The sequence below is a fragment of the Coloeus monedula genome, assembly GCF_965178545.1.
Source record: "Coloeus monedula genome assembly, chromosome: 1".
NCBI lineage: Eukaryota > Metazoa > Chordata > Aves > Passeriformes > Corvidae > Coloeus > Coloeus monedula.
In genome coordinates, this window is record NC_138781.1 from 139,562,076 (window position 1) to 139,582,826 (window position 20,751).

The 20,751-nt window shown below is 34.0% G+C and overlaps 1 protein-coding gene across 24 annotated transcripts in view; it reads left to right on the top strand.

Moving 5' to 3' along the window:
* The window catches only part of RIMS2 (regulating synaptic membrane exocytosis 2), a gene marked incomplete at both ends in the record, with an annotated part of 450,969 nt that overhangs the window by 301,203 nt on the left and 129,015 nt on the right, over positions 1–20,751 (top strand). For 6 of the 24 annotated variants that reach the window (XM_082292399.1, XM_082292403.1, XM_082292382.1 and 3 more), the window contains 2 exons: positions 15,918–16,097; positions 17,218–17,327. In XM_082292399.1, the coding sequence (XP_082148525.1) occupies positions 15,918–16,097; positions 17,218–17,327 (290 nt within the window). Of the gene's footprint in view, positions 1–1,317; positions 1,384–1,983; positions 2,092–5,875; positions 5,942–8,400; positions 8,464–11,864; positions 11,940–14,341; positions 14,414–15,917; positions 16,098–17,217; positions 17,328–18,142; positions 18,180–20,751 lie in introns of all 24 variants that reach the window. The other 18 variants (XM_082292401.1, XM_082292400.1, XM_082292389.1 and 15 more) reach the window with 10 other exon arrangements.

Sequence of the window (20,751 nt, forward strand, 5' to 3'; positions counted from 1 at the left end):
TTTTGCAGTTTGCAGTGTAAACTCTATGGCTATTTTAATAATTATTAGTCCTTCTTCAAATTTTCACTGTACCATGTCAAATTGTGCCCTGTTGAATTGTGTACAGTTCCTCATTCTTACAACAAACTGCAAAGTTTAAATTGCATAATCATGGATTTAAGTTAGTTTTTTATAGTGGTGACTCTGCTTTTGCATTTATTTGACAAGAAGTGAACACAAAGACCTCTTGTACTATACATAATTGACCTAATATAAGGAATATTTTCATGTGGGTGATGGCACATTTTATCCTCATGAAAAAGAGGCAAATATAAGAAGTGTAGGTAATATACCTACTGGTAACAATGTGTTTGATTCCTGGAAAATCATTAATTATAAGGAAATTATAATTTTAAATTAAGATATGAGAAATAAAAATGAAGAATGAGGTTTTCCATGGTTCTTGTGAAATCAAGGTGGACTGTTGTGATTAGACTTTCCTTTGAAATATCCCAGCTTCAGGGAAACCGTAGTCAATAACTCCTTGTTAATGGTAAACCCCTCTATTTTCCAAATCCTTTTCCCTGTACTGTGTGCATACATTTATATTAAAAGTAAAATAACTTTCTTCTATTTTTGATGATTGGAGAATATCTAGTGTTTTAACAAATATGTTTAAAATGTATACATTTTGACATTGTTTCAAAATACAAACAAAATATAAATAACTTAGTTTTGTTACTTTGAACTGCATTTGGGGTTTTTTGGCATATTCTGGTACTGATGTTATATTTCTTCATTATTTATTTAAATAATGAAACACTTTCATCTAAATTCACCTTTTATCACAATATGATCAGTATTAGGAGAATTTAACACTTAGAAACAGGAAAGCTCTGGAACTATGTGGGGACAGATTTCCAAATGGTGGTAGCCTTTCAGACAGACTAGGTAAACTTCTTTCAAAGATGTTATTCATACTAAAGTTATAACTACCTTCCAGCAAGGGAATAGGCAATCTGACTTCTTGATTTGCTTTCAGAGATTTATGCATCTTTTATTCCTAACTGAAATACTGTAGAAAATCCCAAATTTTAGCTATCTTTTTGATCCATAATCTCCCACTGGCTTCTCAGAATAAATACATGAATCATCTAGATAATTTTATCTTTAGAACCATATACCATATATTTTTTTGTTAATAAGTCCAGTGCTCTTAAGCAATGTTTTGTAGGTCCTGTATTCTCAGATTATAATGTGTTCTGTTTTGCAAGGTGTGTCATTCGTTCTCCATCTTATTGTGTCATATCTGTATTTTTCTTTCTGCCATCACCTCAGTCATTATGTTACTTTACCTCGTTCCCGGTACACCCAGTCCACAGATCACCATTACAGGGACGTCAGGTATATGTTTTCCTCTGTGTGACTGTGTGTGGATAATGCATGTACTTCTGTGTACCTACACGTCCACTTATGGTTTTATTTGTCTGTGTATAGTGGTAGAAAACTTAGAAGTTGAGTTAGTATCATCATTAGATTTGATAATGTAGTATGCACACAAACACTGAGTAATTCTTCCTGTGTTTCATTTGAATATTTTTTACTGCTGATAAGCTGTAATTGATGGTCCAGAAAGATGATGCTTTATTTACATCACTCTGATGTCTTTTAGAGAGTATATAAAGAAAATAATTTTAGTCATCAAACACTAATACTTGTTAATACTGTGATTTTAATATTCAGAAAATAATATATTAATGGCTGTGTTAAAGGTTATGATAAAACTGGAGAGTGATACCTTTCTCACAGTCTTGTAGCTCATGTAGCTGCGAGCCAATATACTTTAATTTTTAAAAGTAGTTTTGCAAAGTTCACCATAGTTCCAGTCATGTTTTGTTCCAGTGTTTTGTTATGTTGCTGACATTGCTTGCTTTTCATGTTGTTTTGTCCTTGTTTCACCATTTTGTTGCTTTTCTTTTGTGTTCACCCATTATGTTTTGGCAGCCAGGATCACACAATGTATCCTCTGTTTTGTGAAGATGCAATCAGATTACTCCGCTCCCGTAAGATGTGCCGTACCTATTCTGAGGGTGCTTACTATGATCTCGAGAGGTACAATTGTTGTGGAGTGTATCATTAGCTCTGCCACACTGACAGTGCCATGTTTGCTCTCCAAACTGAGGATGTGATCTATATTTTAAGAGATAAACACATACAGTAAATAAGTTTTATAATACTCTGGATATGTATGCATCTAAAACTGACTACTCAGGGCTGTGGGTAAATCCCAAGAGGTGCTGAATAGCTTCACAGAAGCCAGTCTTAAAATAGGTTATATGGACAGTATATGTCTCTGTCTTTTATAACCCTTATTTTTGCTGGAATTTTCCAGAGTGCTTATAGCATTTTTTATTCTCTTTGAAATAACAAGGAAAAGCCTCTCTACTTTGAAGTACACAGAAAGAGTCTTTCTGAAGTCTTATACTTTGCTTAACTGAAAAATAGTGTGAAGAGTAAAAGCGTATGCTTATATAAGCTTACGTTCTATGTGTTTGTATACCGCATATTCTGTAGTTCAGAATTACTTGTATATATTCATACCTGTGTGTGATGGCAGAACATGATAGTTCCTATTTATACATTAAATGTATGGAGAGAGAATTTGAGCCCATAGCAGTTTCTGTGAAATAATTTGCCACTTGAAATACAGTGGCTTTTAAGGGATGCTGGTGTAGTACTGTAATTAAGATATTTTCAGAAGTATTGCCAAGGAGGAAAAAGTTTACAGAGTTGTGTGCAAATAGAAATCAGAATATCAAACTGAAAACTGTGAGGCAATAAAAAGGAAGTGGTGGCTTCAGATCAGATACACTGGTTGATGCAGGTATTGCTTTACTAGAGGGGCCATGTAAAAATTTCCACATCAAGAAGTAAAGAACTCTCGATATATTAACTTCATGACTGCCCTCTGGATATGAGTTCTTCAGAGAAGTTCATTAATGTTCGCTCTGGATTCAGATCATATGTCACCATATTTTTAAGTAAATGTGAAATTACTTTTGGAAGCAGAAACAAAAAAGGATCCAAAATATCCTTCCAAAGAAATATTACTTTTTAAAAATTCTCCAAAGCTGTAGTATATTAGACATTATAGCATTTAGAACTCAGTTAAACATTTGTTTTGAAATGATGCTGTTTTACATGAAACCTAATATAAAGGAAGTGTATAAATTGGTCTGTCCACATGTAGAAACTCTGATAAGGAGAGGGATTTTTGGTTTGTTTTCTTAAAATGCATGATGAAATGTGCTCATTTGTGTGCTATTTCAATAATTAATTTTTATATACTTTTTTTTGCCTTAGATATATAGTCTGATTTGCACTATCTGAACCTGTTTCAGATTGCTGGTTATGTCTGTGACTGTTTGGATATTAGTGGAAGTTGAAGCTCTTCTCAATTTGTCTTACTTTAAGGTTCTTGACTTGTAAATCTTAATCTTTGTTTCTGAAACTAATCTCTCAAAGTAAAATCAGTGGTAAAGGGCAAAAGTAACAGTACTTCATAAAAATGAAAAAGCTGGGATTTAAGCAGTGAGAAAATCTTTTCCAGGGCTTTATGGAACAGAAGGCTATTAAAGCTAATTCTGCCTGGGATCAGAAATGAAAATCTGACATGAAGTGGAATATTTCTAGCTCACTGTTAGAACAGTATCTTGGGATTCCTTGGGCCTAGAAACTGATCCTGGATTCTGTGATCCTCTTGAATCCAGGCTGCCTGTGGGTAACATTAGTGTTCAAGTTACTTGAATCATCCCACCAGATATGCACTCCTCTGAGTACCCCACAGCCACAATCATAGTGCCTAGTTTTTTATCCTTTTGGTCTTTCTGCATTCTAACAGCAATTTAAGGACAATTAATAACATAATTGTTATCCAGTTCCTCCTTGCACATTGAAAAACACCAATTAATTTTCTATTCCCCGTTTTTATTGTAAATATATGAAAAATTACTTTTTAAACAATATTCCTCTTTTATCTTTACTCTTTTTCCCCATATAATGCTTACTCTAAAAAGCGTTGTTTTGTAGGCCAAGGTGTTATTCCTGTCTTCTTTGTTCCACCTTCTTAATCAATGTCTTGTTGATGTGAAGCAACCACATCTCTTCCTATCTTTGACTTTATTAAGCATATGAAACAACTTTCCAGTTTCCACTATTCATCAAAATAGCAAATATTGTTCTGTACAGTCCAGCATTCAGGAAAGAGTCTCTCATCTGGGACAGAGAGTTTTTTATCTTATATCACTCTGAATCCACCAGAGTCTGTGTCCTGCAGGCAAATATATCATATAGATATGTTAGTCAAAATTACTTGCCTTTGTTATTCATGGCTCCTTTCATTGCTTATCTTGTGGTCATTCACAGCCAGACCATTAAATTGTGGTCTCTTCTAGCATTTTTTTCTTTTTTTTTCCCCCCACGGAATGACTACTTGATTCTTTTTCATCTTTTCTCTGCTGAAGTTTGTTTCGGTTACTGTTTATCAGATGTTACAGACTTTAGTTCATTAGTTCTAGGACACATTGACATTATCAAAAATCTTAATTTCTGAGGTCATTCTTAGGTTATGGCATTCATCATTTTGTCTTTCTGATAGCTCCCCCCTTTTGAAGGAATCCAGCCCTTTCCCTCCCCAAAGGAACGGCAGCATTAACAAGATACAAAATGTCAAATGACAAAATGTCATGAAACAGATGTTAATTAAAACCCGTGAATGTTCCCATTTCTCCTCATACCTTATGATATAACATTCAAGTTGAGTGGGTGAAATATTGTGTTCTGAAATGGGAAAAACTGTGAAATATAATATAAAGGTACTTATTCCAGCATATGCCTAAGAAAGGCAATAAGCACCTGTGCATCTTCAGTGACTTCAGAGCCCTTAGGACCTGGGGTCTTCTCAAGAACATCCTGCTGCTCAGTAGGGCCCCCCAAGTTTCCTTGACTCTTCAATGTTGTTGTCAGCACGGTAGCACCAGCTGGTGTCTGTTCACACTGCTGCAGCTGCTCACACTGAATGTACACAAGACATCATGGCTGGACGTGTTGAGCTCTACTTACACTTTTATTTATATCCCCCAGTTCAGAATCCTATAGTTCTATTATATATAGGGCTAATTCATATCTGTAAGTCCCACATTTTAAATTGTCTGACACACACGTTGTCAGTGACAAAGTAAGGTTCTCAAGGTTCTTATCCTTATGTTTAAAAAAAAATATTAGCAGTTTGTTCCAAATAAAAATATGCTGAAAACCTCACTGTATGAAATCCTTTGTCAACTTACCTACCTCAGAGCTCAGCTTAATCAGCAAGAACACCACACTATGTGCTATTTATTTTTTCCACTTAGCCTTTGAGTTTAGTGTTTGTAAGTCCATAAAAGCTGGTTGGTGTATGTTTTGTGCAGGATGTGAGGTTTATTTCAGGCAGAATTTCTGTTGTTTCACTTAAGGAAATTAGATTTTGCTTCTGATTTTTCATGACTTTCGTTTTACCCAGAAGAAATTTTCTAACATCCATATCCTATTTTTGGTGAAAATTCTCAGTTGCTCAACTACTGGTTTCCTGTCAATGTAACTTTTTCCTTCTATGAAATATGTGTGCATTGATCAAATGTTCTTAATATGTTGTTAATTATTTCTGAATAGAAATTGAAAGCAGAAGTTTAAAATTTTATATATCTATATATTTTCATATATGTTCAGAGTATACTGCTGAATTGAACATAAAAGTGCTCTATCTTCATTCCATTTTATAAAAAAGTAAGGGTATACATAATGAAAAAAGCTCCCTCTAAAATGTCTGAAATATCTGTGCTATTTATTTCATATTCAGGAGGACTAGGCAGGAGAGAAGAGTGCCTAATTCATATTATGATGACACAGCCTATACTCCTGAAAGGTATTTTAATTTATATAGTAAAAATAGATAGAGTTGAGTAATAAATTTTTATGAACCAGAGTCAAAAATTCTAATTGGCCTAGACTAATGATATTTAAATTTACAGTGCACTTTATGCCATATTTCTCTAAATACAGAACAACTAACCTCCATAGTTTTAAGTACCTAATTTTCTTTTCAGCCCTCCATTTATTTGACTTTGGATTCTTTTTAAGCTTAATTCTTAACTTGAAAAATTTTTTATTCATTAGATGTGGGAGGAAAACTGAATAGTACAGAGGAGCTTAGGTACAACTGAATATTTTTTTCTCAACTTAACTGCACCATAATTCTAATGGCTAACCTTTTCAGTCACTAGGAGTGATTCTAGGGCAATTTAGAGTCCTCAATTTCATTCTTTCAATAATCTGAGTACCTTAAGATGGTGCTCAGCTTTTAACATGTTACTGCTCACAATGACTTAGAAAACAAAATGCCTTCGAATTGGTTTTGAGTGTTTGCTGTGCTAGGAACCAAAGTACTATTGTTCTTCCTAAATTCTGTTATGCATATAATGTATCATAGTGAACATAATATAACTAAAATCTGACATGTAATCTGAAAAATTTTGGTGTCCCTGGAAATAGTTTTTTGATAACAGCTTTTCATGTATAAAGAGCTAGGCTAAAAGAGAAGGAAATTTGAAGAAAGGAAAAAATCAATGTTCCTCTCCCTCTTTACAATTAGATGTTTTATATTTCTCTGTCCATTTTTAAGTAAATGTCTGATTTTTGTCTACGCTATGGGAACAGGTAAAGCAGGGATTTTTTCCTAAATAATAGCAAGATTTTTTTTTTTAATGTGATTACGATTAATAAATACAGTCATATTAAAAAAAATGTGCACTGCAATTTTGAACCCATATTTATGTATTTATGGTGTCTGCAATAAAGTGGTTTTAGCAAAAAATCTTATTTAAAATACTGGTTAACTGTAGAGAGTGGCTTCAGTTTCGAGGATATGGATTATCGGGGACAGTGTAAAGATATACCTGTCATTCTCCAGCAGTATTTTAATCTATACTGGATTTAATCTAAATCTAATCTAAAACTTAATTAGATTAAACTAAAGTGACTTTCATTCAGCCATTGATCTGGCTATAAACCATGCAAAAAAAAAAAAAAAAAAAAGCCATTCCCCATGCCATCCAATTGGACATAGAAGAAACAAGGGCAGCTGATTTACATTCACATATATTGCATCCCATAAGGTCTTCCCTCAACATCATGACCAGGAGATGTGGGGTTATTAAGTTTGTAAGCATATTGCAAAACCCTCAGGTTCTGCAGTATGAAAGTTTGGAGAAAAGGCAGTCAAGCGAAAAATACTGCTGGGATTCCCAGGAACAGATTCATGAAAACTCTTGGATCAGTGTATTCAAGCCATTAAAAAGTTTGTCCTTTAGCCTATGGTTAGTATTTTCATATAATATTATGTTACATATATAGGAATATTTTTGTCCAGATTTATAATATTGGGGTCCCTTGATTATTTCTGATAATCCCTGTCTTCTCACTTACTGTCATGTGGAAATCACTGAATAGTGAGAACATGGGAGTTGCAAGACTTTACCCTAGCAAGATCCTGAAAGTACAAAACTCCAGATATTTAGTTGAGACTCCTTAACCAAATGGTGAATGATTTGTATCTAGTTTTATTGTACTGGAGTAATGGCACATAAACAGTTTATTCCCTGATTTCTTAAAGCAGCCTTTTTTGTGCCATTATTTCTTTTTTCAGTGGTTCTTCTTAAGATAAAATACTTCTGTATGTGTTTTATGTTGTGTTCAACTGATTTTCTGAAGTGATGCTGCAAATGCTTGGGCAGCCCCTATTCAGTACTTGGAAGAATAATGCCACAATAAAATGTAATTATTTTTCAGTGTTTAATCATTGAAGTGAATTTTCTTCTGCTTCTTACATAGCTGTGAGAAACCAACTACTGTATCAAATAGAAAAAAAAAGATTACAATTGGAAAGGTCATGTATTTAAAGTTAAAAGCAGTATTTTAAACTATTAATGCATATAATGTTATTTTTGTTAATGTTTTATCTCCACAATTACTTTTAAATTATTCCACAAACTCAATAGCCATTGAAAACATGAAGACATTTATGTACAAAAAGATAAGGGATCAATTAGTCTTTATGGAACTGAAATTCATGGCTGAAAAGACTAGAGATGAAATATAATAATTGTATCAGGAAAAAGCCCTATAAACTTCTTCTTGGTGTATGGTTTTGAAGAAGTTGGTTTTCTTCATACCTGAAAGAAAATATCAAATGTACAAAATTATTTGAAAACATTTGGAAATCTTCCCATTTTGTTGAGAAGTGGTCATGTCACATGAATTAGAGTGCTAATAATAGTAATACATAATTTTTTAATAACACTTCTTTATTTTAACTGCATTGCAAAGGTGGTACAATGGTGCAAGTTCATGGGCAGATGATATAGTCAATGGTTCAGCTGAAAAATATGGGTAAGTAAAGAGTGTAGTGTTATAGATAAAACTAAAATGTATTTTGAATCTTTATAATAAGAGTTCATTTATAATTGTACCAAATTTATTCCTAATAAATGTATTTTTCTTGATGTCTTTCTTTCTTGACTCAGAACTAGGGCATTTATGTTCTAGTCTTTTTTCCAAGATTAAACTGTTTTATTCATTTACAAATAGAAAAAGAACTTTAATAATGTTTGAAATATTTTTAAAACATTTTCTCACTGTTCAGGGCTGTTTTAATAAAAAGGGGCTTTTTTACTGATAGTACCTGCCTACATTTGCAGTGTTGAGGAATGTGTCTTTGAGACCTAATACTTTTTTACTTTCAGAAGTAATCCCAGTTCTATCTGTCCTACCTATCTTTCTTTGTGGTTGATGCATAACCCATGCAAAGTGCTGTGAGCCTTACAATCTTTAGTTCTTCCCAGTTGTAGCTGGCTTCTGATCAAGAAAGCACACAAATTTTCCTTGCTTTTAGTTCGTTGACTTTACTGCTTCCCCCTCATTTTCTTCTTGCTCTTGCAAGAATTTTCTTTATTTCTACCTCCTTCCTTTGTGAATGTGAACAGAGAACATAAGCCACTGTTAAATTGAAACTTAGAAGATCTGATAAAACCCAGAATTAATGCATCAATATTTTAATGCAGGCTTCTCTCTTCTTTAGAGACGAGGGATTTGTGAGGGTCTTTTGGCTAAACATCAGTGCGGTTGCAGAGACTTGAGACCATATATCTTCTCTAACTGTTTGAGCCACAGTGCCACTGTTCATTGGCTCTTCATTTTTAAGCATACGGCAAGGGCCATACTTACTACTTCATCTTGGAAACTGCCCAAGTGTACTGAAAAGGAACAGCATTTAAAGAAGGCTGAAAAGTGCTTAGTATAACTAAAACTTTTGCTTTTGATAGTCACATTAAATACTCCTGGCTTACTTCTCTCTTCTTACTTTTAGTCCTGAATAGATGCTAACATAGGTAAATATCAGGGTTAAATATCTAAAAATAGATTTTTAACTTGAAAAAGAAATTTATTTGCTACTACTCTCTGTCTCCATTTAAATTTAGCTCCAGAAATATTTGGAAAAGAAATAAAAGATAAAATCATTTATTGTGAACCATTATGACTTTTAAGTAAACCATGAGGCATAGAAAACACTTTAATAGAATAAAGAAATAGATCAGATTCTGTACAGACAATGCACTGAGAGAATGCCTTTAACAGAAACTGAATGCTATTTTGCTCATTGATAGTTTAATAACTTAAAAGATAATAAAGTTTTACATACCTGCTCCTGTTGGAATGATCTAATTGAAATTCCGGTCTCATCAAGAGACAAAACTCTTGATGTCAGAGAGGTCAGAATTACAGGTCTGTTGCTGAAAGTTAAGAAGATAAACACGTAGCTGCAGTATGTGTAGACAATAACTGCATAGATACAACTCTGGTTGTGGTCATTTACTATTTAAATATCTGCCATAATATTGGTGTTTAAAAATGTCACTGAAGAAAAAAAAAGCCAACTATGTATATGTGCCATGTAGAAATAAAGTTATATTTAAGATCTGAGGAAAAAGTCCCACAAAATCCAAGAACCAAGTACTTGTCGTATTTTGCATTTAGAACTTCACTTTAAAAAGGCATATTTCAGTACACGCTTACTTTTAAGCCTAAGACTACTTCAATTGATTAGTCTATAGGTGCTCTGCTGAACTACATTTGAACATTCAAGCCCTGCTAGGAGATTCTTCCTTTTCCTTGCTTCCTTCTCAAGATTCTTTATCCATTGTCTTATATACCACTATACTTCTGTCATGAAACACATGTTAATTAAAACCCATGAATGTTCCTGTTTCTGCTCATACCTTATGATATAACATTCAAATTGAGTGGGTGAAATATTGTGTTCTGAAATGGGAAAAACTGTGAAATATAATATAAAGCTAAAAGTGTTCTATTTTGGAATATTTCCAGTACTTTAATGGAGGTTTGGATTATTATCTGGAATCACTGCAGTAGATTCAGTTATAGAACTGAGCTGGGGTGAAGGAGAGGAGAGGATTTCAGCTCTCATCTTTGAGAATTTTGAATTCCCAGCTTTTGAATCCTAATCGGCTTTATCATAATCTTCAGCTAATCATCTCATGAACACAGAGATGTGTATTCCTGCAGGGTGATTCTCTTATATGTGTCAGTTAAGGGTCTGTGTTAAAGATGATGAAAGTTAGAAGTAGTTGGCAAAATACAAGATACTATGTAAGGCAACTGGCTGTATAACTGAAAATGTACATTGCAAGTACCAAAAGCAATAAAGTAAAAAACTTTACAAATTTTTTTTTACAGATAAAAAGGATATGAAATGCATATCATTTCAGTCTTAATTGTCCCAGGTTTTACATTACTTACTGGTTTTATTGATATTTGATTGCAATAGCTAGTATAAACCTCTAACTGCATCCACAGAATCATAAAATAATTTGGGTTGGAAAAAACATTGAAAAAACTGTCTGCTCCAACTCCCTGTGTAAAGCAGGACTTTGCTATTTCTCATCACAGATATCAATGACAACACATACTTTGGAGAGTAAATTTCAACAGGTTTAGATAGATATGCTTTCCTTAAGCATTTTTATAATTGTACCATGCCATGTGTTATCATTAGATATGTTGACAACAAAGTCACCAAAGTGACTGCAGTGCAATGTCCAGATACCCGAGCAAGCTGTAAGCAACTGAATTTCTGTAGCTGTAGCAGAACATAGGAGTGTGGAGCACAACATGCCTGGGATCATAGGAGAGTTCTCTGCTTTGTTTTCTTAGCTGAGTTAGTAGAGTAGTTCAGACACTGGCATGTTACAGTTTAATCATACCTTTGAGTGGCATGGAGATATACTGGTAGTTATCACATATACCACAGGGTAATATGCATGTGACTAGATCATATCAGTGTATGGATGCTTGTAGATATGTATATATGTATGTGTGTCTGTGTGTGTGTGTATGTGTGTATATATATATATATGTGTGTGTGTATGTGTTACATTTATAAAAACCATTATAGAATATTACAGCAACCAAAATATCTTGCTTTACTTTTCTTTTAAACCAGAGTACCTACAAGCTTTACATTCCCGTCTTTTAAAAACTATAGAGGCACATAATTTTATATTAAGTTGCTTTATGAGTATAGATGAGTTATTTGGTGAGGTATCCTGTCACCAGTTTGTCTAGATATTTGGCAGTGTACTGCTCCTTCCCATTTTCCATTGCAATATTTATAACTCAAATTTAAATTTGCTTGGTACTAGAAATCTGATTTGTTTTTAGACATGCTTATCTATGTTATGCTAACAGAGGATCTTGTGTCTGTGACTAAACAGCAAAGTTCCTATAGCTAGTAGAAGAATAACATGTCCAAGGATTGAAATCCAGCAGCCGTCCACAGACACTGACAGGTATTGCCATTGTATATTAGCTGGAGTTTGAAATTATAATAATTAGAAAGTGTATTGTTGCATTTTTCTTGTTCTGTTCAGTGTTTCTAGATGAAAAAGATGCACTAGGAGCTGAATTGTAGTGTACTGTAATCCTACAACAATTCTCTTTTTATTTCTTCAGGTTTTTGTTACAAGAAAAACCTAATGCTAAAATGGTGATTGGCATGATCTCATAGTTTGTACAAAGTAAAAGAGTTTGATGTGGGGTTTTAAATAAATTGTTTTCAGTCATTTTGGGGGAAAAAAAAGTTCTATTTGTTATGTAAGCTTTTACAATTGCTTGCTGTTGGAAAATGTTAATCTTTTATAAAGCTTTCTCTTTCCATAAGTTTAGATCAATGACTATAATTATTTGTTGAAAATTCATTTTATTTCTTAAGAAAAGTAACAAATCTGAGAAATTAAAAATCAGAAATTATTATTTTCTGCATTGGGAAAGAGTTCACATTTGAAATTTGCAGTATATATATATAAAAAAATGGAGATAAATCAGTATATAAAATAAAATTTGGTAGCACCTTTGCTTAGGTACTATAGCAACTAGAGTTTACAGTGGTATCTAAATAATATTAGATTCTAGTTCTAATGGGTTTGGAATAAGAAGTTAGACTGAATACTCACAGAACTTTCTGTGTAGTGACTTACAGAGAGCTTAAACAGTCTCATAGTGATTGGCTTGCTTGGTTTAGAAGCAAACACTGCTGTGCCCATTCCTCAGAATAGGGGATAGTTATGCTTACAAGACTTGCAGACTTTGACAAGGAGATCAGCTGTCTACCATGCCTGTCTTCCCTAGCAAAGGTAGAAGGGTGCTAAAATAGGCTGTAAATGGAGGACAGCATTTTTTGACCTTTCATTAACTGTATTTTCAGAATGAAGAGTCTGTAAGCAAAGGTAAACAGTGCTAGTGTACATGAAAATACCATATGGATGTTGAATAGTTTAACTAAAACTACCATATTTCCCTCTTTAAAAATCAGTAATTCATATGATACGATTTGTAATGAGAAAGGAAGAAAGTTTCATCTAGGTTATTTGTAAGCATAAGTCTTTAAGAATGATAACTGAAAAGTTAGAAACTTCCATCTTTAATTTAACTTCCTCCCATAATTATGGCTGGATTTTGATATTCATGCATAATTGTATACAGTGGTAAGGGAGGAGTTTCACTGCCCAAGCAGCCTATCTGAATGATAGTTTTCCTATAAAAGGGACAGTTCCTGAAGACTGGGATCATGCAGTCCATGTGTTTACTGTTAAAAAGGATAAAAGAATAAGTGAGGATGAAGACCGGACAGTAAAACTATTTTTTGAATTGCTCTTTATATGTGTATGATGTAGAACCACAAAGTGAAGCTTTCAAGTGGAAAACTGTCCACCTGAAATAGCCTCCATTTGCCATAGTGGTTACTGAGAGGATTGCAGCCTGTAGCCTGGAACCTGAGGATGACAACTCAGTTTAACTTCAGGACTCACTCTTCAAATCCTTTAGTCTACAGAACAGCATTGCCAAAACTTCAAAGGTTTACTGCCAAAATGCACCCTCTCCTTCGCTTCTGGGAACTCCTGGTTGCTTTTCCATTTGAAGTAAATGCCTGCTGCAGATTGTAGCAAACTGAATATTTATATTAGCTATTAAGTGTGAAATTTTTGAGGCCTTTATCTGTTAGCATAGTGGTTAGCTAGACTGGCTCCATGATGTTCTGTAGAACATAAAACCTGCCCACTAAGCCATTAGTATTGATCCTAATGGTAAAAATGCCTCCCTCTTTCTAATCAGGCAATAGGTCAGACCCCTAATATCCTAAAAACTACTTTTTGTACCTATAGAGCTAAAGAGAATGAGGCCTTAAGAGTAACAAGTGGGAGCTGTAACTTCGCATGAAGTCTTTATGAGAAGCATGTGGTTGCTCTCACCTGGTCCTCTGTATGTCTTACTGGCTGTTGGAAGGAGAGAGAAATAGAATATGGAATGATACCCTTACCATATTCCTCAGTCCCTGCTGCTCCAGCAGTCCTCCAGCAGTCACTGACAGGGGAAATGCTGACAGACCCAAAAAAGTCTTTGTGGGCTCATTAATATTCTTAAATATGTGGATAAAAAAGATAAGAGTGAGTTTTCCAGACCTTGATATTGTTATTTTTTTGTAATTCTGTTGAATTTAGGATTTTTTTTTCCCTCGGGATTTATTCCCATAGTCAAAGAATGTATTCTGTGGTCATTTCTTGCCATCATGCGGATGGCTGACATTTTTCTCACCTTCCATAACACTGAAACATCTCTTAAACAATTACGTGAACTAAACAACATTCCTATCAAAGCTAAGGTTGTGTTTCTCTGTCTGTCAACAATGTAAAAGAAGCGAGACAGTGGATATTTTTGCTGATGAAGCTTCCCATTCAGAAACAGAACTGATAGAGGAAGAAGTGAGGTAATTTTGATGTGGTTTTGTGCCAGGCTCATTGTACTTTTCCTACAGTCTTTAGTGCCTCAGCTTACAATTACCATTTATGTGTCACGCTGTGGTGTGTTTGCTTGTTAGGAGCTTATAGATGTAGGTTCATGATGTATGGTATTATTCTGAATTTGTCTGTGGCAATTCCTTCATATGCTCTAGGAGTCAAATTATGACCTCATGGAAGGCCTGAAAAGACATTGCTTTTAATGAATGTTTTATAAAAGCATTCAGCAAGGTTAGCCAGTACACTCCTTTTCAATGCCTTTAGAAATAAAATGCTGTCGCTAACATAAAAGTCTTCATAATGACTCTGTGGTATGTCTCTCTCTTTTTTGATACTAATTAAAATTTGACTTCTTGTTACACTTAATCACCATCGAGCCACTCATTGTATTAACTGACTTCATTGTAAAATGCATGACTTCGCTCAAGGAAAAGTCCTGAAGGGTACACATTCCCCATCTGTATTCTGTTATCTGCTCAGTTACTCAAGGAGAACTGGGAGGAGTGAGATTTTAATAAATAGCTCCATTAGGGCATGGATTTTACTTTTAAAATTGCCTTGATTTAATGTACCTGAGGATATTGCTAGCAAATATTACTCCTTGAAAACAGACCAAGTACATTGTGAAAAAAGGTGGGGCTTGATTAATTTCTGAAGTTAATGGCCTGATTAATTGCCTAAGATAGTAGAAGACATGACTGTTTGATCAAGAAATTCTCTTTTACTCAGTCTAATTTCTTCCCATTGCATCTCTAAAAATAACTTTTTCCACTGCTGTTTTGGTACAGTTCTGTAGGCTGTGGGTTAAAAGAATTTTTAAATTACAAATCAAATTTTTATAGTTGTTGGAACCTGTGTAAGTACTAATGATGTACATTTTCATCTGATTACAGTCTGAGCACCACATACGAATCTATCACTATAGCCTAGCCTATATTATAACAGACATCCTCAAGTCTAATAACAGTTAACAGTGCTACATGGTAATTATAACATCTAGAATGTGGACTTTCCTACAAACAAGAATGCTACCTCTAGAGAAAATGCAATCTGTAAAAAATCTGTAAAAATCTATTAATATGAGGAATAATGCACAATTAAACTGCACAATTAATGAATCCTTAGCTTTAATGAGACTTAATATTATGTCAGCTACTCTTTTATTCCCAGGTTCATATGTTAATTGAGAAAACAACAATATTTTAACCCAAAAATTGTCAGGAAACAGACTATTGCATGGATAGTCATTACTGAGACATTGGAAACATTTCAGTCCATTTATCAAGAGTATGGAGCAAGTCAAATCATATGTGTAAAAAACTGTATGTTATCAAGAAGTTATCTCAGAAAATTTATTCCCCCTAAAAATGTATATAACAATATGATTTGCTCCAAACCAGTATCATGCAGCATATTTTATAATTAATAGAAAAGTCAAAGTTCAACTGAGCTGCTTTTTGACTAACATTACAGGAATTGTGAAGCAGCAGATAGAGAGCCATATCAAAGATCCAGATCAACAGAGCAACGTCCTGTGCTAGAGCGGACCAACTCCCGCTCCCGATCCACAGAGCGTCCTGACTCAAACCTCATCAGGTCGATGCCTTCATTAATGACTGGAAGATCTGCCCCTCCTTCACCTGCCTTACCGAGGTGAAACAGACAAATCAATCAGACTAAACCCCTTCTGCCCCACCAGCTCACCATTTTATTTTCCCAGTAGCTAAGTGGTATCGCCTCATCCTTAGCTGATCACTAGCAGCAATAGATACTAACCCGTTCAGTGCGAACACACTATTTATATTCTACTCTGGATATAATGGTGTGGCTACCATTGCAAATTGCTTGCTAACAGTATTTAACTACATTTGTTTATGTTTTCTCATTTGTCAGGAATCCTGGATGGTTTCCACATAAAACACCTCATAACTATCATATTCTTCTCTTACAGAATGAGAAATTATTTGTGTTCATCAGACATTGCTTATGGAACAACCATCAAAACATCAAATGAAACTATTTTTTTTTAAAAAAAAGTTTCTTTAGATGCACTGTACTAACTTTGTCAATTACTTACCATTTTAACCACCATTTTCTCTGACTACATTTTACTGTGCCATAGTCTGTATTGTTCCTGTTTGAGTACCCCTGATTGATATTGAGGATTTCCATACATTATTCTTAGTTTAAACAAACATAATATGATAACAAGACGAGCACATTTTGGTCTATATCGTGTTCAGGAAAGCCTCTATTTTAGAACTGCTGAGTACATTCTTTCGTTTTCTGAAAGTTAGAGTTAGTATCAAATCCCCAGTGAGAATTGAGTCAAATATCAGTGTCTTTTCTCAGTTTATTACTTTGTTTAGACAAATCCATGTACTCTCATTGCAACTCAAAGGTGATTTAAGAAAATACAAGCTGAGTAAAGATAATTGAATTTGACTTGTGAATAAATTTATGTGTGTGTGGCTATTATATCCACATGCACATGAATATGCACACAACACATTTTCTGGCTTGACTGTGGGAACAAGCATCTTATGGGAACAGCTTATGGAAGCATCCTCAGCGTTAGTTTGGCTTCCTTTTTATTGAGAGATTTCTCTTTTTAATCAGGTCTTTTTCTGAAAAGAGATAATAGTTTCCCTCTGGGACTGCAAGGGTCCCAAATGATGTAAAGTCTACTTAGTCATGTTATCAGTTCTTAATGATATTTAGGAATGAATTTGTATTTTAATGGTTGTGGTTTGTTTTGATATGTGTCTCATAGGTCACATCCTCGAACTGGGTCTGTCCAGACAAGTCCTTCAAGTACTCCAGTAGTAGGGCGAAGGGGCAGGCAGTTACCACAGCTCCCACCAAAGGGGACGTTGGAGAGAAGTAAGTGCATGGTTTTATCCTTAATGATGCTCCCAAATTGCTCATGAAAGTCAATTATATTTATTAATTCTCTTTTGCCATGACAGTTGAAATCTCTTGAGTTTTGGTGTACAGAATTAGAATTTGGTAGTGGTATTGCATTTTTTACTGTGGTTTTTTCTATTATGTTTTAATATCTACAATACTCTTGGCTGACGTGAATAATCAGCAGTATAATGCACATGAAACAAGGTGGACTATTAGCATGATCCTGTTCCTTTTGAACTCAGTAGGTGTTTTGTCATTGACTTCAACAGGCACAGGAAATTATCTTTAGTATGTTGTCTAGTGACAGAATTCTGGCTCTTTTGGGAGTCAGGAACCTAGCTGATCACTTGTAGGTTCACATGGAGTGTATTACAGATTGCTAATATAAAACCTCTGCATCTTGAAACACGAAGAGCAAGAAGACAGGTAAAAATCTTTAAAATTAGAAATGTCAGGTATTTAATGATTTGCGTTTTACTGCTACTGTAATTGTGCTTCTCTTTAATGTCTATTAAAAGCACTGGTTGATGGAGACATTTCTAAAATGTTTAGAAACAGGTATATAAATGCATTTTTGATAGCAGATACATTTTCACCCTTCCATTTGTAGTAACTAGATGTGCTGTGCAAAATCAGTCTAAATGGCCATATACACTCATTTTTTTAAATCCTTCTTAACATGTATATTGTATCTTTTAAAAAACTTCTGTTGTTTTTAACCCCTGTGCTTTGGTTCCTTTTTTTTGTTTGTTTTTGTTTGTTTGTTTTGGTTTTGTGACTTTCCGTAGACAATGGAGACAAGGAGATAGAATCTTATGAAGGTCTGTACGTAAAGAAGGACTTGTTTTTCACCTGAAAGCCTTTTTCAGAGGCTGTGTAGGGAAAAACAAACCCAACTGCAATTGGTGTTACTTGACTGCACATAGTCAGAATTATTGTCATATGATTTAGTCTTTATTTTTAGACCTGTGGCTCATAAATTTTACAGGATTCTACATGAAAAAAGACAATATAAATAATACTATCTAAATATGATTGTCATTAGAAAAGTACCTAGACATATACCCATTTCTAAAGACCTAGAATTTACCCTATGGCAAATAAGAGCATTTTGGCAGTTATGTATGTACACTTCTGGGATTAGCAGGTATTCAGGCACATGTTTAAGTATAAGCATTGGAGGCTATTTGACATGTTTTATGTTAGCCATACATTTACTCAGAACAATGTTTTTATTGCAAATATGCTATAGTGTGATACATTTGCTGAATTGGTAGGCAATTTTCAAATAATATGGGAACAAAAATTAATTGAATTAAAATAGTCTTTCAAAAAATTAAAATATTTTTGCTTAGAATAAAATTCCCTTATATTTTATAGTATTAAAACCACTTAATTTACTTAATAGCAAGCCACAAGTTATCAATTGCAGTCCTTGGTTATACCACTGAGGGTCTTTATGTAGTATTACTGTGTTTGTCTCATCAGACTTTTTAATTTAGTATTTCAAATATTTACAGTATTTCTTTCCATTTTGGAAACAAAACTTCATGAAAAGAAAACTCCTGTTTTCTCAGATCATCACTCTATTATATTAATTTCTTTGTTGTCTTATGTGTTGTGAATTGCTTCTTTGAAATACAGTCTAGATATTCCAGGAAATAATCACATCTAATCCCATGATGTTTGCTGTCATTGCTGTATATGCTTTTATGTTTTACCACTCTTCCCTGCTCTTTGCTTAGTGTATCTATTTAGACTGTGCGCTCCTTAGAGCAGCAATTGTGAAGTACTGCATATTTTTACTGTGTTTGATTAGAGAGGGTAGCAGTCTTATTATTTACATCGTAGGTTCTATAGAGAGAAATGTAACAAACACAAATAAAATAATTATTTTTTATAGGAGTGCTAGAATTGTTTCCTCTGGTAAGTACTGCTGAGACTTGAGGAACTCTGTTTTTACTCGAAAACTGAGTAATATTTTCCTTTTACTTTGTCTTTTGAAAAAAAGCAGTCTTTTGGAAAATCTGGGTTATGGAAAATTTCCAGATCCACAGATGTTGATGTTCTAACAGACAATCAAAGCATCATCAGTGACTCAAGATACAGTAACTCAACACATTTCATATTGAATTTACACATATAAAGATAGTAAACACTCTTAAAAACAGAATCCATAGATACAGCTTTCATAGAGCATTCTATGTAAATTTCTGTCATGAATTAAGAGCTCATATTCTAATACCAATAGAGTTCTTCTTTGAGGCTTTTTCTGTCCTTCTTCAGGATTTTCTAATAATTTTCTTTGAAGGGAGCAATAATTTTCTTTATAAAGGATAGTGCTCTGCAAGAACAGCAGATTACCTAACTTCGTTCAGTGACAGAACGTAATTAAGATTAATAGCAGCCTTTTTACTGTGGAGAATTTTACAGAAAGTTATTTTAGGCAAATTAAGTACCAGTTAAAAAACCTGAAATTTAATAGAATCGGAAACACTGACTACCATAGAAGGAGTGTATGTTGTTATTTAACAAATATACCATCATTAAACCTGAAAGTTTTGTAGATATTTGAGTAGGTTTCAATGCCTTTTTTTAAGCCCCAGTGATAATCAAAACTTTTGTGCCATGTTGGGAAGGCTATATCACCATACCAAAAAATGTTGTCACAGAGTAGTCCTTTCTGCTCTTGCAGAACACATACTTGACTCAAATGAGAGAGGTGTTTCTATATTCCATGGAAACGTGCTGTGAAGGTTAAACTTTTTTATTTTGAAATCAAGGATTTTATTGTTGACTAGATTAAATCAAAATAAAACTGATGAAAAGAGTTAGTAAAAGATACCTTATAGACAACGATGAATTGGAAGTCATCTCAGCTTTGTGAAAAAGAGGGAAAAACTTATCTGCTGTGGACTCCTACAGTGGTCTCATTTTGTTTGCATGCATTTGAATAATCTGTATTTCTTACAAGGTTGTAACTGCATACCTTTTCTTTAAATGTAGTAGAAATGCCATAACTCAAGTAGAAAGAAGGGAGTAATTTGCTGTTGGAGATATTTTTTTGTTATAGGGCAGCACTCATTAGAATATGGGATATGGTATGCTTATGGCTGTGTGACTAGAAATGGAAGGGAAGGAATCTACAGGGAAAAACCCAACCCTCTGGGTAATTGCTTTCCAAATTAGGATGAGAATTAAAATACATTGATTTGGGTTAGATTTATTTGAATGAACTGTTTTATGTGGTTGGGAGTTTTTGCTCCAGGACATGTAGGTACCTCTTGAATACTTTATTTCAAGATAGCCTAAGATGTTTGCTTTTAAGAAAGCTACCTGGGAGTAGCTATGAATTCGTGTCTGTGGTGTACTGACCCAAACATATTTTTATCAGTGT